The sequence below is a fragment of the Festucalex cinctus genome, chromosome 21, assembly GCF_051991245.1.
Source record: "Festucalex cinctus isolate MCC-2025b chromosome 21, RoL_Fcin_1.0, whole genome shotgun sequence".
NCBI lineage: Eukaryota > Metazoa > Chordata > Actinopteri > Syngnathiformes > Syngnathidae > Festucalex > Festucalex cinctus.
In genome coordinates, this window is record NC_135431.1 from 7,427,233 (window position 1) to 7,445,568 (window position 18,336).

The following is an 18,336-nucleotide window of genomic DNA, read 5'->3' on the forward strand; positions in this document are numbered from 1 at the left end:
TTGTGAGGATTTTGTCATTTCAAAATGTGATGATATTTGACTACTAATAATAATCTGCCTGATTTGTATGCTAGTCACAGGCAACGGCAACACATGACTCCACCGTTTGTTTTCACCGTGGAAAGGAAGCATTTGCATTGCTTTGCATTACGGAAATGTCAGCAATACTCGGATGTGTGGAATTGTCAATAGTGTTGTGTTGTTTAGTAAGCACAAAAAAAAAACTAGCAAAGTAGCACAATACAAGTAACAATAATGTGCATGACATCTCAGATGGTGCCAACACCACGGCCAGCCTTGCCTACTTTCTTACAATCCCCTCTGTATTTTAATATTAAAAAAACAAGACACTGTGGCAGAATCCGGCTCAGTTTCCCCGAGTTGACCAGGTAGCTACTCATTAAAAGTTACACATATCCTGTTATGTTATGCGTGGGGTTGAGGACCCAAGTGCAAGTGTCCACAATAGGAGAACAAGACACTTTGAAATCACTGAGAAACGAAATGGAAGAAAGGCAAAAATAAAAAAAAAATATTCATAGAAACAAACACACTAAACCTCTCGAGACATGACAACTGAGGACCTGGTAACAGACGCGAGTAATCCAAAAAGTATTGAACAGAAACAGGGAAGTAAATACTAGAAAACTAACTAGACAACGAGGATCACTTGGACACAACACAAGTGGCTGAGGGAGCTGACAAACTATAACGATAACAAATTCAACATGGATCATGCCACATCCAACTAAGCCGCGTTCTTTTACTATTCCAGTTTTTATGTGTCGCGACGTGTGAGCTGCAGTAGAAACGCCGGATTGATTTAATAAGGATAAGTGTTTTGAAGGAGGGCTGCTTCTCGGATGCTTGCTGCATGGGACCTCTTTCTGCTGAGCGTAGTGATGCGTGCGGCTCCACATCAAGAGGAATTAAATCAGTTGCGCTGTACGTCGGACGTCAGCTTAGCTGGATTTACTTATCCGTGCTGTAATCATTTAACTGCTGTTTAACATACGACAGCTGATTCAAATCTGCAGTTGTAGTGGATATTTGCTGACAGCAATAACAAAAATCACTTTTTTTTTTTCTTCTGTGATGTTTTGAGTAGTAGCTAAAATAACGCCACACAGGTTTAGATACTCTTTTTTTTTTTTTTTTTTTTTTTAATTCATCTGAAACATGGACCCTAAAGACAGCGGGAGAAGCCAGACATGACATGCACAAAATATATCAAAATTCTCTCTGAGGAGATCAACAACTCTTTCACAGGGTGATGATGTATAAAGGTGGGGTGGGAAGAAAGGGAACGGGTTTGGCGGTTAGAGGTACAGCCCCTCCGGCGTGCCTTCCTGCTTCTTGTACAAGACGTTTTCCTTGGACTTCTTGAAGTCTTCGTTGGTGACTTTCATGCGACGTTCCCGCAGCGCCATCAGGCCTGCCTCTGTGCAGATGGCCTGCAGTACACAAAAGCATTTCGTTCAAATCGAACTAAAAGTAGTGGAAACAAACACTTCGGATGTCATTTCTTAGCATGCCACACGAGGGCAGCAGACAAAGTTATTGGAAGCCAGTTATTTGTTTTGACTGAGAATGTGTGAGCTATTAAATAAACTAAGATGTTTTGGTGAAAATTGTTTTCTGATTTCAGTCTTAACCTTAATGTCTGCTCCCGATAGATCGTCCTTTGCCAAAATGAGGTCATCGAGGGTGACGTCGTCAGCCACTGTCATGCGACTTGTGTGAATCTGGAAGATCCTCCTTTTGGTCTTCTCGTCAGGTAGGGGGAACTCAATCTTTCGGTCGATTCTCCCTGAGGCAGAAACAAAAAAACAAACAAAATCGATTAAAATCGCGAAAACAAGTCATTTCTTGACAATCAGTCATACTGACCAGGTCTGATGAGGGCCGGATCCAGCGTTTCGATCCGATTGGTGGCCATGATGACTTTGACGTCGCCCCGCGAGTCGAAGCCGTCCAGCTGGTTGAGTAGCTCCAGCATGGTCCTCTGGATCTCCCTCTCGCCACCAGAGTTGGAGTCATACCTGTGTTGACACAAACTCGTCAAGATGGCCGCCTTCCTGCCTCGAGTGCGCTGCTTTGCACCTCTTTGTCCCGATAGCGTCGATCTCATCGATGAAAACGATGGAGGGCGCGTGTTCTTCCGCCACCCTGAAGAGCTCGCGGACCAGCTTGGGCCCGTCTCCCAGGTACTTCTGGATGAGCTCGGAGCCCACCACGCGCAGGAAGGTGGCCGACGTCTGATTGGCTACGGCCTTGGCCAGTAGTGTCTTACCTAGTCGAGATTAAGCATTAGAAATAGTCGCTAAACTAGCAATAATAGGTCAAAGTTGACCAGAATGCGTTCTCACTAAATTAATCTATTTTAGACAGTTTGGCACCATCTAGTGGCTTTTTAGGATGCCTCAGAGCATAAGTTTTGATCTCGTCTCGGTCTCAACCTCAGTGTCGATCTTGATACACTCTAGACTGGATGTCTTGATTTCGGTTGGTGTAGTCTTGACTAGGATGTAACGAGATAAGGGCAAAATCGTGATATCACAATATTAAAACTACCACAATATCGTCATCGTCATGTTCACAATATTTTAAAGGAACATTTGTTAAAAAAAAGTCAGGTTGATTTCCATTTGTGCAGTTCTAGCACCCTCTCGTGGCTAGTTTATTACTGCAATTTAATTTTCATGAGGGATGTTTTGGCCTTCTATGTTTAAAATCGATGCTAATTGTCAGATGAAGGGGAACCTAATTTGCTTGTGAAGCGATCAATGTGTGCTTGCATTGCCAAGATCGTGATGTTTGGATATTGTTACATCCCTACTAAAAACTGCATATATTATTTATGCTCACCAGTGCCAGGTGGTCCGTAGAGGATGACGCCTTTGGGGGGCTTTATGCCCATTTCTTCATAATACTCTGGATGTGTGAGAGGCAGCTCCACTGACTCCTGTAAAAATCACAACGCAGCCACACAATCAGCCTCAATAGTGGGGAAATCGGTAAATATGTTTTCATATTCATCATCTAATAGCAACCTGTAAGCCAACTAATGACATCCACATTGTGAACCATAGAAACATTTATTCAAATATTTTGTTAAACTGATGTTAGTGAATCGAGGCTCCCCAGTACAAATGCTCCACTAGTTATAATTTCTAACTCAAACTGTTTTTTTTTTTTAAATTTATTTTTTTAAACTTACCTTGATCTCCTGGATCTGATTGTCCAGTCCCCCAATGTCAGCATACGTTTCCTGTGGGGCCTTCTCCACTTTCATGACAGTCACCAAAGGATCAGTATCATCCATCAACACCCCAATCACAGCATGAACCTGAAGGACAAACAAAAATGAATACCAACCTTTTTCAAAATGCGTAACGGCAACAAACGATGATTACCTTATGGTTGAGCAGGACTGAGCAACCCGGCTCCAGCAGATCTTTATCCACAAAAGACAAGATGCTGACGTAATGCTCTGACCCAACTGAGGTGGACACAATAGCATGGTTGTCATCTATGATCTCTTCCAGGGTGCCCACAGACATGGGGGTCCCTCGCAGGTCGTCCACCTTGGACCTCTCCTCCTGTGATGTCAAAACAACTATTTCACGCTACAAACTAAATTTCATCACAGAAGCAGAGCTGCTCTCATTCATGAATTTGACCAATACGGTCTTATGAAAGACTGGCCTCTTGTTTTTCTTCCAGGGGTTTCATCTGCTCCTGGTTTCTGATGAACTCCTCCTCCATGAGGAGGTAGTCCTTAATCCGCTCCTGCTTTAGTAGCTTCAGGCGGCATTGAGTGTGAGGGGTGACTGAAAACATCAATTCAAATAATTTCAATCTCATCAGTTTTATACATGCGCAATAGTTGTTGCTTGACTTCTACAAGATAGTGGTTTACTCTCAATTTAATGTCTAAATGTCATACACATACAAATCACTAAGAAATAAGATAAATAAGAACTTATGTTTAGCACCGCATATAATCTGATCACAAATTACTGAGACTGAAAAGTTCTTCACTGTGTGCTAGTTTTATGGACTTACCCAATGGCAGTTTACTGGCAGCGTCTGGTCCTTTTGTCTTCTTCTTTTTCTTGCCAACTCTGGTAGGAATTGGGGGCTCGTACTTCTTTTTCTTATCCTGAAAATAGTGAAACGTTATTTTTAATCTAGCGCCATAACCATGAGGCACATATAAATGTAAATAGGGCCAACAATTTGTTTTAAATAAATTCTGACAGGTTGTTACCTGTGAATGCAAAACATGCAATAAAGAAATTAACATGTTGGGTCAAAATACAAAAAACAAACCGGCTAGCATTAGCAAAAAACGTGCAATGCCAATCTGACCTTGTCATCCTTCTTGCCTCCTCCTGGACCGTGACCGCCGCTCTGGCTTTGACCCTTAAAAAGTCACATATTGTTTAATAATATGTCAGTCATAATTCTATAAAGGTTATATATGTTACAATAATTTTAAATGACAGAGCTCGCTTGTTTAGTAACTCGCACTACCCACATTAGCCCCGTTAGTTGAACACGCACCAAACGGGAAAACAATCTTACATGGAAGTCCACTCCCGCATAAAGATTAAAAGTCATACTTTACACGGGGTGTCTTTAAATGACATTTCGAGAACCGACATCGTTGACAACGATGACAGCAAAGTATAAGCTAACGCTATTAGCCATCGGCTAAAGGCTGCCATTGTCATTAAACGTGGTGCTTTTTGTAAAAAAATAACCAGCACACAGCCATTCAATGAAAACAATATGCCGAACACATATGTATAAAGTGTTGTTTGTCCGACATAAAGTATTAAAATGTTACTGTATGATAAACCTTTCGAGACGTAATGAAAATTGCTTGCTCACTTACCATTGTTTCGCGTCGCTTTGAAATGACGTCACGGAATTTAGCGAGCCGCTGTTTCACTCGTTGCTTTAAGTCGGCCATCCTATCACGTATCGGCGCACTACTGCCACCCTGTGTTTGGCTGTGGTTATTGTTCTACTTGCAGGTACAGTATTATGTAATGTACCTATATTGTACTTATGTATGCAGTATAATAGTACATTGAACTATTCACAAAAAAAAACAGAAAAAAATTCATAAAATAAGTACGTTAATAATAGCAACAAATGAAAGAAAAAACATTATGAAAATTATTACATTACCGTAATGGGCTTAACATGCCGAATTTCGACTGTTTGTTCAGCTGATCACATGTCCATGAAAGCTAATCATGGCATGCTACCATGTTTCAAATATATTGAATTTTCTTCTGCGAGCAGATCAAATATGAAACGTGTGATATAGCGTCCTATCAGACTTGTAGTTTTTGTTATGGAAGTATATCTATAATTATGCCATTTTATTTAAAAAAACAAACAAACAAACAAACAAACAAAAAAGTTTCAAGATGCCACTCACAATTGAAGTTTACTTTCAAGCTTTTAATTTGTCTTTATGACTGTATTATACTGCCCTCTGGTGGCCAAAGCGGGAACACCAAATAGAGCAGCACAATGAATGACTATTAGTCATTCCTATTTTCGGAATAAACATGTAATGGATTAATGACATTTCTATTAATTTCTGCGGGGCAGGATGATTTGAGAATGTTTTGAGTAACGAGCACGGTCATAAAACACCTTAAACTCGTATCTCAAGGCTTCTGTATGTTTCAGAATTTCCAAGCATAACTAGTCCTGGCAATTTGTGGCGCTTTTGGAGAATATTCCTGGCCAAAGGACTTCCTTTTTTTTTCTTCTTCTTTTTTTTTTCTTTTCTTTTTTTTTTTTTAAATTCATTTAGTTTTAGATGTATTTATTTTTTACTTGTGTTTTTGATAATGCTTCGTTTTAGTTGTTTTTCTAAATTAGTTTTTTTTTAAATTAGTTTTAGAATTAATATTTTTATATCCGAAAAAGTGTAAAATGAAGTGACAAAGACAAAAACAAGACTTAAAAAAAGAGAGCAATTATATGTTGAATCAGTAAGACTGTCGAATGAACAACTTTTTTTATTTTCTAAATGTAAAATATAGCTTCAGTTAGTTATTGTTTTCATTTCATTTAGTCAACGGAAATGTTTTTTTTTATTGTTTTATTTTTTCTCTTATTTCTTTTTATTATTTTTTTCTATTATTTCTGCCAGTGTTTATATTGATCACTTCAAGAAGTTAAAACTCCTAGAAAATCACAATGTCCCATCACTGGTGAGCTATTTTTATTTTTTATTTTTTTTTGGCTACTCAAAAACTGATGAAAACATGTCAAATAGTAAACCAGAAAGGGCCAAAGTATTCAATAACGGTGAGAAAATGTCCTTGAGGGTGCTACATCAGTCTAGTTATTTTCCGTACTGGGTGCATTCTGTTCTCTATCGAGATAATGATGATGTATCATGAGCCCAATTATTTGTTTAAAAAAAAACAAAAAAACAAAACGGAACCCAGCAAAAAAAAAAAGCCACTTTATTAAATTGAGTTTTTCTGACATAGTGTATACAGCAATGCATGTACTGTAAAGTACTTAAGCGCAGTGGAAGTCAGCTGTGCAGCCACCTATGGCCAATAAGCTTTTGAAAGCTTCGATACAAGGGAACAAAGCGGGCTTGTATGTCACCATGGAAACTGAATTCCCCATTGGAGGAACATCCCACAATCATGCATCGTTTCTATTGTTGACACATTTGAATAGGAAATACACAGTATTCGGTTCTCCACGTCCATCGATTTCTCTTTATCTATCTGTCCGTGCTGGTCTCGGCCAGCCGGTTGTTCATGATGCCGAGGGCGCCCACCCCTCCCGAGAAGCCGTTGTGATGTGAAGCGGCGCCGGCCTGCCGCGGGTGTCCTACCGCCATCTCGGAAAGCTGCTTCTGCATGATTGCCAAGTTGACCTGCAGCAGACAACGAAAAAAAGAAATCGGATGAGTGAGAACGAGCCACTAATGGAATGCGTTCTTTTCTCTGAATCCACTTTCGTGTCTGTTTTTCCATCGAAGTGAACAGAGATCACAGCGCAAGTGTGACGGACGGGTTGAAAAAGCAACGCTCCGCTTCCCTCCCACTCAAACACACCAACTCTTCTTCTTTTTTGGACATCACAGGAGTGTTTGCTTGGCACATAGTTTGAGCCCAACGGCGCTGGCAGCCCCCACATCCTCATTCGCAGAGGACTAATTGGGCCATATTGTTGCTAGGTTACCAAAAAGCACTCGCCTTTACTCTGTGCATTAAATCTTGGTAGCTTACTTTCGGTGAGGTAAAAATCTTGTCTGTCATGTCGAATTGTGCTCATTGCTGACTGGACGATACATACTGTATACAATTTATGTCAGAAAAGATTCACCCATCCTCCCAGCTGCTATCACTAAAAGCTGATGGAGTATCCTAAAAATACAACACACGTAGGAAGAGGGAACATGACAAGATGGAGAAGCTAATTCCAATCGCAAAACTAAAGCGGAATGCAAAAATAATAAATGCACTTTTTGCAGACCTTTGAACCGTGTTATGGCGGAACGCTACCAGCTATATAAACAGAATGGTATCTTTGCACCAAACATCGTCTTGAACAAACGAAAGCTTTAAACAAAAGAAAAGAAAACTGTTTAAAAAGTAAAAAGTAACTGTAAAATGTCTAAAAACAAAATAAGAAATCTAAAAAAAATTACCATAAAATGTCCACAAAATTGCCTAAAGAATTTCAGAAAACTTATCTTAAAAAAGGCAAAAGAAAATGTTCAAATTGTAACGAGAAAATATCCAAAAACAAACGAAAAAATCCTGAAAAGTACAATTAAATGTCAAGAAAATGGCCAAAAAGTCAGAAAATTGAGACATTTTAAGAAAAGGCAGGAAATAACAATTTTATGGTTAATAAAATGTCCAAAAACAAAATATGAAATCCTGAAAATTACCATAAAATGTCCACAAACTTGGTAAAAAAAATAAAAACGGGCAGAAAATTTATCGCAAAAAAAAAAGGCAGAAAAAAAAATCCCCAAAATAGCATTTCAAATGTACAAAAAAGGAAGAAAGGCAGAAAATTACCATTAGTATAGCCATAAAATTGCCAAAAATGTCAATGTCAAATATTGACACAGAGGTCAGAAATGTCCAAAAACAAAAGATGAAATCCTGAAAAATACCATAAAATGTCCACAAAATTGCCAAATAAATTCAGAAAACTTATCTTAAAAAAGGCAGAAAAGAAAATGTTCAAATTGGGTCAAAATTTAGAAATATTACAGTGGAAAAATGCAAAATTGTTGGTATGTGTGAATTTTTGGAATGTTGAAAATTCTTCTTAAGGTGATCTGAAAGTTTTGAATTTCAAATTGGAATGAAGTCAATGTTGCATGTGCCATTGGGAATGAATGATGAAAGTATAATCAGGAGACTGATTAGACAGCCAGCAGTGTGCACAACATGAGCCTCTTGTCTGAGAAGTAGTCTCACTTATGGAAATTTAAAGGCAGATGGCACCGCTGAGTGCCTGGAAGATGGCTCAAGAGGTCATCACAAAGGGGAGGGGCCACCGTTATTCAGAGAAATGTCACATCGTTCAAATCATAACATTATGTAAATAGGTTGGAAAACTATATTAAATATGGCTATGGCCTCACTGAGTTTGGCTGCCTGTGGATCTGTAAAAAAAAAATGGTAGAATTAATATTTGTTTACATATTTATTTTTATTTCTTAGATAAAATATTATTTAAATTAATTAATGATTTAGATTAAAAAAAAAAAAGATTAATTAAATATATTAAAAAAATTGACATTTTTTTTTTAAGTTGTCAGAAAAAGAGTGATGAAAGGTAGATGAAAAAGTTTTTAAAAATTAACTAAAAATGTCCAAAAAGTGACCATAAAAGGTTCAAAGAGGAAGACGAAAAGCAGACAATTACAATGAACTGTTTTTGGAATTGCCAAAAAAAAAAAAAAAAAAAAAGTCAGAATAATTCGTTGAAAAAAAGGCAGAAAAGAAAATGTCCAAAAAGTAACTATAAAATGTCTAAAAACAAAACAAGAAATCTAAAATTTACATCATAAAATGTCCACAAAATTGGCAAAAAGTCAGAACATTTATTCTAAAATAAAAAAAGAAAAATGTTTAAAAGTAACTATAAAATGACTAATATAAAAGAAGAAATCTGAAATTTAGATAATAAATTGTCAAAAAAATTGCCCAAAAAGGCAGAAAATGTAATTTAAAATAGAAAAGAAAAATGTTTAAAAAGTAACTATAAAATATCTAAAAACAAAACAAGAAATCTAAAATTTACATCATAAAATGTCCACAAAATTGCCAAAAACGTCAGTAAATTTATTTTAAAATAGACAGAAAAGAAAACATTCAAATTGTAACTAATTTATTTAATGAAAGGCAGGAAAAAACATTTTCAAGAAATCCCAAAAATGACAAATGCCCACAAACTTGCTTAAAAAAAAAAAAAAAAAAAGTCGGAAAGTTGAAAGCAAAAAAGGTAGAAAAAAAAACATCCAAAAATAGCCATCAAATGTCCAAAAAAGGAAGAAAGGCAGAAAATTACCATATTAAAATTGCCAAAAACATTGACAGAAGGGTCAGAAATGTCAAAAAACAAAAATTCCAACAACAAAAATCCAAAAACTGCAAGACGAAAAGTAGCAGAAAATGAATGTTTATGTATTGTCTGCTGCTGTCACATTTTTGTGTTATGGTGCAGTTCGAATTAGCTCTCGGGCCCTCAGTACGTTAGACTTCCTTCATCACAACCTTTAAATATTTTGCGGCTTCAGTCATATGTTTGGTTATTTATTTGGCTTAAGTCAAATGAAATGACTGAGATGGGAGTGAAACGATTACTTGTCTAGAAAAAAAATGATTATATTAGATGCTCAGACCTTATTTGCCGCGAGAAAGTCTCTCATAGAGATCATCTCTCCGGACATCCTGCGTCCGGCGTCGGTCTCGCTCTCATTGACGGCGTCCGTCTCTATGGACGGTTCGCTGCGGGCCCGCAAGTGGCCCGGGGCCACCACGTTCCGACGGGGGCGCCGGGGCGGCACGTGAGCCGTTCTGGAGTAACAGCATCGGCAGGGCCCTTCGAGTCTCCTCAGCAGCCAGTTGAGGACCTGCTTGATGACGATGGAGATGACGTTGAAGAGGGAGTAGATGCAGCAGACGCCCGTCAGGATGAACAGGAAGTTCCCCAGCTGGTACGCTGCCGTGGCGTTGCCCTCGTAGACCAGCCGCTGACTGCTCACCATGTCGCCGAAGCCGATGGTGCTGAAGGCCACGAAGCAGAAGTAGAGCGAGTCCAGGTAGCCCCAGCCCTCGGCGGCCGAGTACATGAGCGAGGCGAAGCAAGACACCAAAATGGCCGCCGCTCCCAGGATGAACATGACACAGTAGACGGACGGCTTCCAGCCGGCGAGATCCTCCCCCTTGCCGCTTGACCTCGCGCAGACCCTGCCACAGTTCTGGGGACCGACCTCCCCCTTGTGCCGGTGCTCGTGGCAGGACTTGAGGACGACGGCGATGACGGTGATGACCCGCTCGAGGAAGAGGTTGAAGAAGAGGATGGTGGCCGCGCAGCCGAGGAGGCCGTAGAACATCAGGAAGACCTTCCCGCCGATTGTGGCAGGCGTGGTCATCCCAAACCCTTGGATACACAAAACACATCTTCAAAATCCAGAGAGAGAGAGAGAGACTCTTGAGAGAGACTCCACGGTATTTTAAGCCCTTCCAAAAGTTACAAATAATGATTAAATCTTACCTTTGACACCATGGTGATGTAATTTCTTCATGAAATATTTTGCTGGTTATTTTTGTAACGCGGAAGTAAAAACGCCCGGTTCAGTAAAAACCCCGCCTCTCCCCGTGTGATTGCCGCGCCCCCCCGGCGAGCCGACTGCAATCTGCTCTGCGTTTGAACCATTAATTCTTCAATAAACACTTGAAACAAAACGACTCCTTGCCGCAAGAAATTGTGGAGGAGGAGAGGGAAAAAAAACAAACATGAGCTGGTTTCGAACCAGGGACTTGCTGCTAAAAGAGTGAGCACAGTCACCACTATCGCAGTGGTGTCCAAACTACAGCCCGGGGGCCATTTGCGGCCCGCCGTCCATTTTTCAGTGGCCTGCGACATGTGCTAAAAATGGCATTTGACTCAGTTCAAATAAAATAAAAACAAGAATGTTTGGAGATCGTCAAAGTAAGAAGGGAGAGTGTTGAAAAACACAGGTGCTATTAAGGGTTATTTTAGTTAACTAAAACTAACGAAAAAGTAAAATTCAAATAATTTTGTTAACAAAATAAAATAAAAACGAAGATGCTTTTTAAAAAAAGAAAAGTAACTGAAACTACATTTTATGTTTACAAAACTAACTAAAATAAAACTATAATTATAGCAAAAATGTCCTTCGTTTTATTCTTTGGTAATTAATTTAATACATGAGCCTTTGGGGATGATTTTAAATGTGATTTTTAGTAGATTTATTTTGATATAAACCAGAATAATGACGTTGCGCCCATGGTGTGTTTTAAATATTGCGCACAAGTTGTACACATTTAAAAAAACAAAACAAGAGATAGGCGCCAGCACCCCCCGCGACCCTTGTGAGCGGTCAAGAAAATGGATGGATGGAAATTTAACAAAATAAAATAAAAACGAAAATGCTTTTTTTAAAAAACGAAAACAAACAAATTACATTTTACAAAACTAAACTAAAACTAAATTTAATTACAGCAAAAATGGCCTTCGTTTTAGACTTTGGTAATTCATTTAATACACGAGCCTTTGGGGATGATTTTAAATCCGGAATCAGGACGTTTGAAAAAGAGTGTCACACAATTTTCATAACATGACATTGCTCAAATATAGAACTGATTAACGGCATGAGTGTGTAAGTCCAATATGTTACTCTTTTTAAACAAACGTACAGTTCAGCAAATTCATCATGTTAAAAAAAACAACTAACGAAAACAATGCCCAAATTAATAATACACAAAACAAACCAAGGCTGTTGCAAGAAAAAAAGGCAAAGTAGTCCAAATGACAGTTTTAATTTCGGCCACCAGGGGTGGTTTGTGTGCACATGAAGTGCTGAATGGAACGCTTCGAGTGTTCAAAATGTGCCTGTCACTGCCTCGTCAAGTTTGATTATGTTCACCTGTGCTGTCAACCTGTGTTTGCGTTTGTCATCCAATCAGCTCCCTCAGTCACGTGCGTCTTGTACAGGTGTCTGCCGTTGGTACGTGTGTTTAGTTATCTGCTTTCATTCAGTATTTTTCGGTTCATTGTCACGTCATGTTTCTTTATTAAATTTAATCCCATTGTTAGTGAATCTTAGTCACAACTAGCAGCAAGCTTTAAATGAATCGAACACTTGTTTTTTTTTTTTGTAAAAGTAGGACTGGTTGAGAAACGTTGGAGAACATTTGTCACTTCAAGTACAAGGCAGGGTTGGTGAATCCAGGTACAGAAAGCAAAAATATTGCCACAGGTTGGTTTGAGCCACAGGTGCTTCTACTTAACTGGCAGGTAAACGAGCTCACAGAAGCGCCTGTTGAGTAAGAGCACCTGTGGCTAAAGTCGAACTGTTTCAGGGTTTGTTTTCTCTGGACCTGGAAGCCTCCTAAAAGTGATTAAGATCTTGATTATGTTTGTCACCCATACTTCATATAACACATATTATTCCATTATTGATTAAGTGTATTATGCCTTTGTTGGAAGATTTATCCAGAGTTTTCCAAATTATGAGAGCTGTGAATGAATGGTGAACTTAACACAATGATTAATTAACTAATTTGCTCCCAAAAATGTATAAATACATTTTTTAAAGGTTTTAAGTGTCCCAAAGACGTATACATAAATTGTTTTAGTTATGTTTTATGCTAGAGCATACAGAAGGCTTTGATGCAGCCTCTCAACTGCAAAGAACGGTTGCAGAAATTGTCATTATGCTCCCAAAAATATTTAAATACTTAAAAAAAAAAAAAATGTTTTACATGTCCCAAAGACGTATTTATACGTTTAAAAATAAAAAAATAATGCTAGCGCATACAGAAGGCTTTGATGCAGCCTCTCAACTACAAAGAACGGTTGCAGAAATTGTAGTTATTATGCTCCCAAAAATGTACAAATGTTATTTTTAATGTTACAAGTATCCCAAAGACATATTTATACGTTATTTGTTTATTTTTTATGCTAGAGCATACAGAAGGCTTTGATGCAGCCTCTCAACTGCAAAGAACGGTTGCAGAAATGGTAGTTATTACACAAACGGCCAGCACGTGGCAGCAGAGCAAAGGAGAGCAACCAGGGCCATGTTGAAGAAAAGCTAAATTACAATTCTAAACAGATTTGTGAAAATTGATTAAATTTATATACTGTATATTCTAATGGTAATTGCTGCCAAACGGAAACAGATAAAAACATACTGTTTTTTTTTTTTTTTTCCCCCTGATGAACGAAGAGACTTTAATCTTGCTTTTGATAGGTTCCATGTTTTTATAGCAATAGGACACAATATTCTGTGGGCCTTGGAAAATCAGTCAAAATCCAGTAAAAGAGCCAGGAGCGAATGTTTTTTTTTTTTTTTGTTTTTTTTGTGTGAAAATGGCTGGGAACGAATGTTAGTTTAAACTTTTCTTTTTACATGCTCTTTTGAAAGCACTACTATCAAAGAATTAAACATTCCGTTCCATTTTTCTGAGGCCCAACGGCACTCAGTGTGACTGATGCCGTCATTGGCAATAATCAATGATTTAAAAAAAAAAAAAATTGAAATGCGGTACATTAAAAATGTGCCTTTCAATTGAAATGGCCCTCATTATCCATCAATGTCATCATTAAAATTGTCCTGCCAGACAGTTAATCACCCAACCTGCCAAGTTTAATTCATTACAAAACGCTATAATCAATGTTGAAACAGCATTTACCATCACATACAAGAAAGACACATTTTACTGTTCGTGCTGCAGCAGCTCCCTGCGTGGAGTTGACCAGCCAGTCCTCCGTGTGCTTGCGTGGGTGTGCTGTTTTTTGCTTCCTTTTAGTTGAACAAACATCTTGACAAAAAAAAAGCAAGTGGCCGAAATTGCGTGAGATGGCCGCCGATTTGAAAATATTGATTGAAAAACACTTTTTTTTTTTTTGTGTGTGTGTGTTGTTGACTCCCTTGTTGTAGATGAGAGGAATGACACGCCTGACATTGCACAGCTGGCTGCACACGTTCCGTCTCTGGAGTGGAATCCAACTTGTTCGTTACAGAGGAAATATTGGACGTCAAATCGATATGCTGGACAACAGGAAAAATGGTATTTATGAAAACGTGCAATCGACGTGAAAATGTCTTGGGACAAACATCATTTATATTGAGCACTGGCGATGCGCGGTGAAAAAAGTGGACTATTGTACTGGGGCAGTGACAGCAAATTGTAAATATTATGCTAGCCAAAACATCAAATGCCAATTTCAGTCTCTTCCGCGGGGAATAGATTCATCGTTTGGCGTGAAATGTGTGTTACTATAACACAGTATGTTGTTGCGAGACAGTCAATGAGGAGGGTCAGCAGTGAATCATCTCACTCAAACGTTATTGTTTCAAAGCAATTATGTGTGATGGCAACCGTAGAATTGGACCTTATTGCTGCATGGTAGAACTTGGCTCAAGTGACAATAAGAATAGAAGGAATCAGCGTTAGTGTCAAGATGTAATCTTGAAACATATTTTGGTTAACTTCTGTTTACACAATGAGGATGGTTAAAATGTTTAAAATATTACCTGAGCAGTTAGTGTTCAGGACTGGACAGGCATTTTTACTTTTAGGCCCGCTAGCCCAGCCCGATTCCTAGCCGCCCTTGGCTACTATTGGTTCAGTTTGATGTGATATTGCACATGGATGAATGAGCTGCCCTTTTAAATTGTGGGCTGGTCAAATGGAGGAAAATTAGCATTGAATAGCACCACATCGGCCCCAAAGTACACCGGCCCACCGGGCATCTGCCCTGCATGCCAGATGGACAGTCCAGCCCTGTTAGTGTTTATTTTTTATTTTTTAATCCATTTGACTCTGAAACAGATTAATTAAATCCAATTAATTAAAAGCCAACTTAAATTGTTACATTAAATTAATTAATTTAATTAAATTGTTAATTAAAATTCATAACTTGTTCAAAACGCAATAGAAAATTATTTTGACTCCTGTTTGAAACACAAAATTTTGAACATGCATATTATTTAAAATGTCTTTATTCTGCTGGGATAGTATTTGAAGAACTGCCTTAACACATTTGAAGAAACAACAATAATATTAAAAAATATATATATATTTTTTAATTTTTAAAAAACTTTCAATATTTATTTAAGTCCTCTCCTAATACACTGTACAGTGTCCTTGAGTGTCAAGAAAGGCGCCTTTAAATATAATGTATTATTATTATTATTATTATTAACACAATTATTTTTCAAGGTCCTCTTCCCATCTTTTTTTATTTATTTATTTTTTATTTTTTTATAGCAACACAAGCAATGCACTATTCTTCATTACAAAAAACAATCATGTTTATTATAATTTGGTCTTATAGGTTAGAATAAAGGCAAAAGAACCATGAATTAATATGAAATACATTATTTAACTAAATTAGAGTTGTCAATTTATTTTCAATAAATTAGAAAAAAATCTATACCAAACAAGTGTCTTACTCTTAATAAGTCAGTAAGTCCTAAATCAGATTGCAAGAATAATGTAAACAAATCTGTGGTTTATCAACTTTTCGTGTTTCATGAAGTGTAATGTAAATTTTATGGACTTATGCACTGAACCTAGACACTAACTAAATAAATAGATAATTAAATAAAATATACATAAAAGCCAAAGAGCACCAGAGAATTGTTTCTTTTCTTTCTTTTGCTTTTATTCCCCCCCCCCCCCCCCCCAAATTCAGTCTTTGTGATTTGAAAACTCTTTGTGATGTCAATTTTTCCTTTGTTTCTTTTTTTTTTTTTTTCTTATTTGATACTCACTCACCAATGGTGGAAATCACAGTTCCCACGAAGTAGAAAGCCCCGGCAAAGTCCCACCTCGGTCTGATGTTGTCCACTCGAATCCCCGCCACATTGGCTTCCTCGTAGTTCCTGAGGAAACTGTTGAGCTCTTTCCTACTCAGGTTATAAGTCAGCCTGAAGAGCTCGAACCTCTGCGCCCATCGCTCTTTGGCCTCCCGCTCTTTGGGCTGCTCCAGCGCGGAGAAGACGGCCGCTCCGCACAGCAGATAGATGACGATGAACAAAGCCAGCAGCAGGAATCTCGCATTATCTTCGTTTATTGGACCGCAGCAGCAACCGCACCTAGATGCCATTATGTTGCGGTCGTCCTCGTGCCGCCGCGGGGCTGAGAGGCTTCTGTCATGATGCTCTCCAAAAAGACGCGCGCGAGGAAAAGTCGTGCGCCAACAAATAAATACAGGAATAAATCAATGCGTTCTCTAAAGGTGGCGGAACTGTCCACATCTGGTGCTTGTTGTTGCTCAGAAGAGGCGACGAGAAGCGCGCAATAACCTGTGGATGTGCATGGTGCTGTCGAGTCCTGACTGCCTCTCCACAAATGCCCCCCCCCCCCCCCCCCCCCCCCCCAATCCCCACCTTCCCAGAGCGCACGCTTTACGCACGGCGACCTGGCAGTGACTGACAACACCAATATATTTGATTGTAAATGCAGAACAGTGATTTAATAATTTAACACATTCATTGCCAGACCAGAAAAAAAATGCATCATTTGACGTCTTTTTCCGTCAATGGCAGTGAATGAGATAATGTAACTTGTGAGATAACAATGCCTCTTAAAAAGCTTTTTTTTTTTTTTTAAAGGGGAAGCCAAGTTAAAAAAAATAAAAAATTTTTTTTTAAAAAATCTACACCGTTTTTATCAACCTGTGGGGGCGGCCATTTTGCCACTTACTGTTGACTAAAAATGACATCAGAATTACTCAGGGCTCCGGTAACGACCAATCACGGCTCGCCTGTTCTCTGAGTTTGGTCACGTGACGTACACAAGCTGAGGTGTGATTGGTAGTTACATGAGCTCTGAGGAACTGTGATGTCATTTTCAGTGGACAGCAAGTGACAAAATGGCGCTTAAAAAAATGACGCTTAAAAAAAAAAAAAAAGTGGATTTTGCTGTTTAATTCACATTCTAGGAATGCAGTATTAATCAAAATGCTGTATTTAGACTATAGTGGGGGCGTATAGACATATTGTAGTAAAATATTTTTCGTGAGCTATATAAGGGACAATTGATTCATTGTACAATTTTCAGCAGTGAAAAGTTAATATTTTGTCCATAATGAATTTGATAACTTCATTATTTTTCATGTACAAAAATACCTTTAAAAAGTATTTTTTTTTTTCTACTTGCTGTTGACTGATGATGACATCACCTGTGCTGAGGAAGTAGGTAACGGCCAATCATGGCTCACCTGTTTTCTGGGCTTGGTCAGTAAACTGAGCCATGATTGGTCATTACCTACTTCCTCAACACAGGTGATGTCAACAGCAAGTAGAAAAAATACTTTTTAAAGGTATTAATTGTACTTGAAAAATAATGACGTTAACACGTTACCGACAAAATATGAACTTTTAACTGCTGAAAATGGCTCAATGAGTCACGTATCTCTTTAAGCTTTTAAACTTATCATTTTCAATTCTCTTTAGCACTTTTTTTCCCCGGTCTTCAAAGTGCAATACTTATCCAAGGACGTCACTTTGGGCAAAATATGAAATGAGACAGATTATTTCGTGCATCACCCTTCTTTATTATTCTTCTGTTCGCTATCGAGGAATACAATAACAATTGTAATTGGCCAAAAAAAAAGAAACTGGAAGAAACTTTTTCAATGCAGTGCTGCAAGGCCAAAAACTTCAAGCAATACACCACTGAAAATTCATTTTTTTAGTATTCAATTAGTCAGTGTGTATCAAGTAATAACATTGAAAATATATATATGGCATCTTATCACATTATCCACCTATAACGCTTCAAAAAATGTAACATTTAAATATTGGCGACTTATCGCAATATTAATGGCCACAAAATAGGGAATGTTACAGAATTTTGTTTCAAGTTTCAACTCAGGTTCTACAGTAAATATTAGCTCTGGTGCAAAATTTGAGGATACCAATAATGCAGCAAATATTTGCTAAATGACATCATGACATTTTCAAGCTCTGATGGGAGATTTGCGCTCTTGCCCTTTTTTTTTTTTTTTTTTTTTTTACCAGGGGATGATGTGAGCAAATGTCAAAAAACC

At 38.1% G+C, this 18,336-nt stretch overlaps 3 protein-coding genes across 7 annotated transcripts in view; 1 reads left to right on the forward strand and 2 right to left on the reverse strand.

The window, feature by feature from the left end:
• The window catches only part of LOC144010073 (forkhead box protein N3-like), a 220,047-nt gene that overhangs the window by 51,509 nt on the left and 150,202 nt on the right, over nt 1-18,336 (forward strand). For 3 of the 5 annotated variants that reach the window (XM_077510170.1, XM_077510168.1, XM_077510167.1), the window contains exons 1-2: nt 12,195-12,277; nt 14,216-14,345. The gene's annotated coding sequence lies outside the window, so the exon portion shown is untranslated. Of the gene's footprint in view, nt 1-12,194; nt 12,278-12,324; nt 12,503-14,215; nt 14,346-18,336 lie in introns of those variants that run through there. The other 2 variants (XM_077510169.1, XM_077510171.1) reach the window with 2 other exon arrangements.
• Nucleotides 1,151-4,972, reverse strand: LOC144010596 (26S proteasome regulatory subunit 4). Its single transcript, XM_077510980.1, has 11 exons — nt 4,904-4,972; nt 4,375-4,428; nt 4,069-4,165; nt 3,709-3,833; nt 3,417-3,602; nt 3,221-3,349; nt 2,869-2,965; nt 2,104-2,293; nt 1,891-2,042; nt 1,656-1,810; nt 1,151-1,454 (listed from the first exon to the last, which is right to left on the reverse strand). The coding sequence occupies exons 1-11, from the start codon at nt 4,904-4,906 to the stop codon at nt 1,320-1,322; spliced, it is 1,323 nt and encodes a 440-aa protein (XP_077367106.1). The 5' UTR covers nt 4,907-4,972; the 3' UTR covers nt 1,151-1,319.
• On the reverse strand, nt 6,520-16,629 carry kcnk13b (potassium channel, subfamily K, member 13b). The gene is made up of 3 exons (XM_077510172.1): nt 16,059-16,629; nt 9,926-10,686; nt 6,520-6,931 (listed from the first exon to the last, which is right to left on the reverse strand). Exons 1-3 carry the CDS (start codon nt 16,387-16,389, stop codon nt 6,776-6,778), a joined length of 1,248 nt encoding a protein of 415 aa, XP_077366298.1. The 5' UTR covers nt 16,390-16,629; the 3' UTR covers nt 6,520-6,775.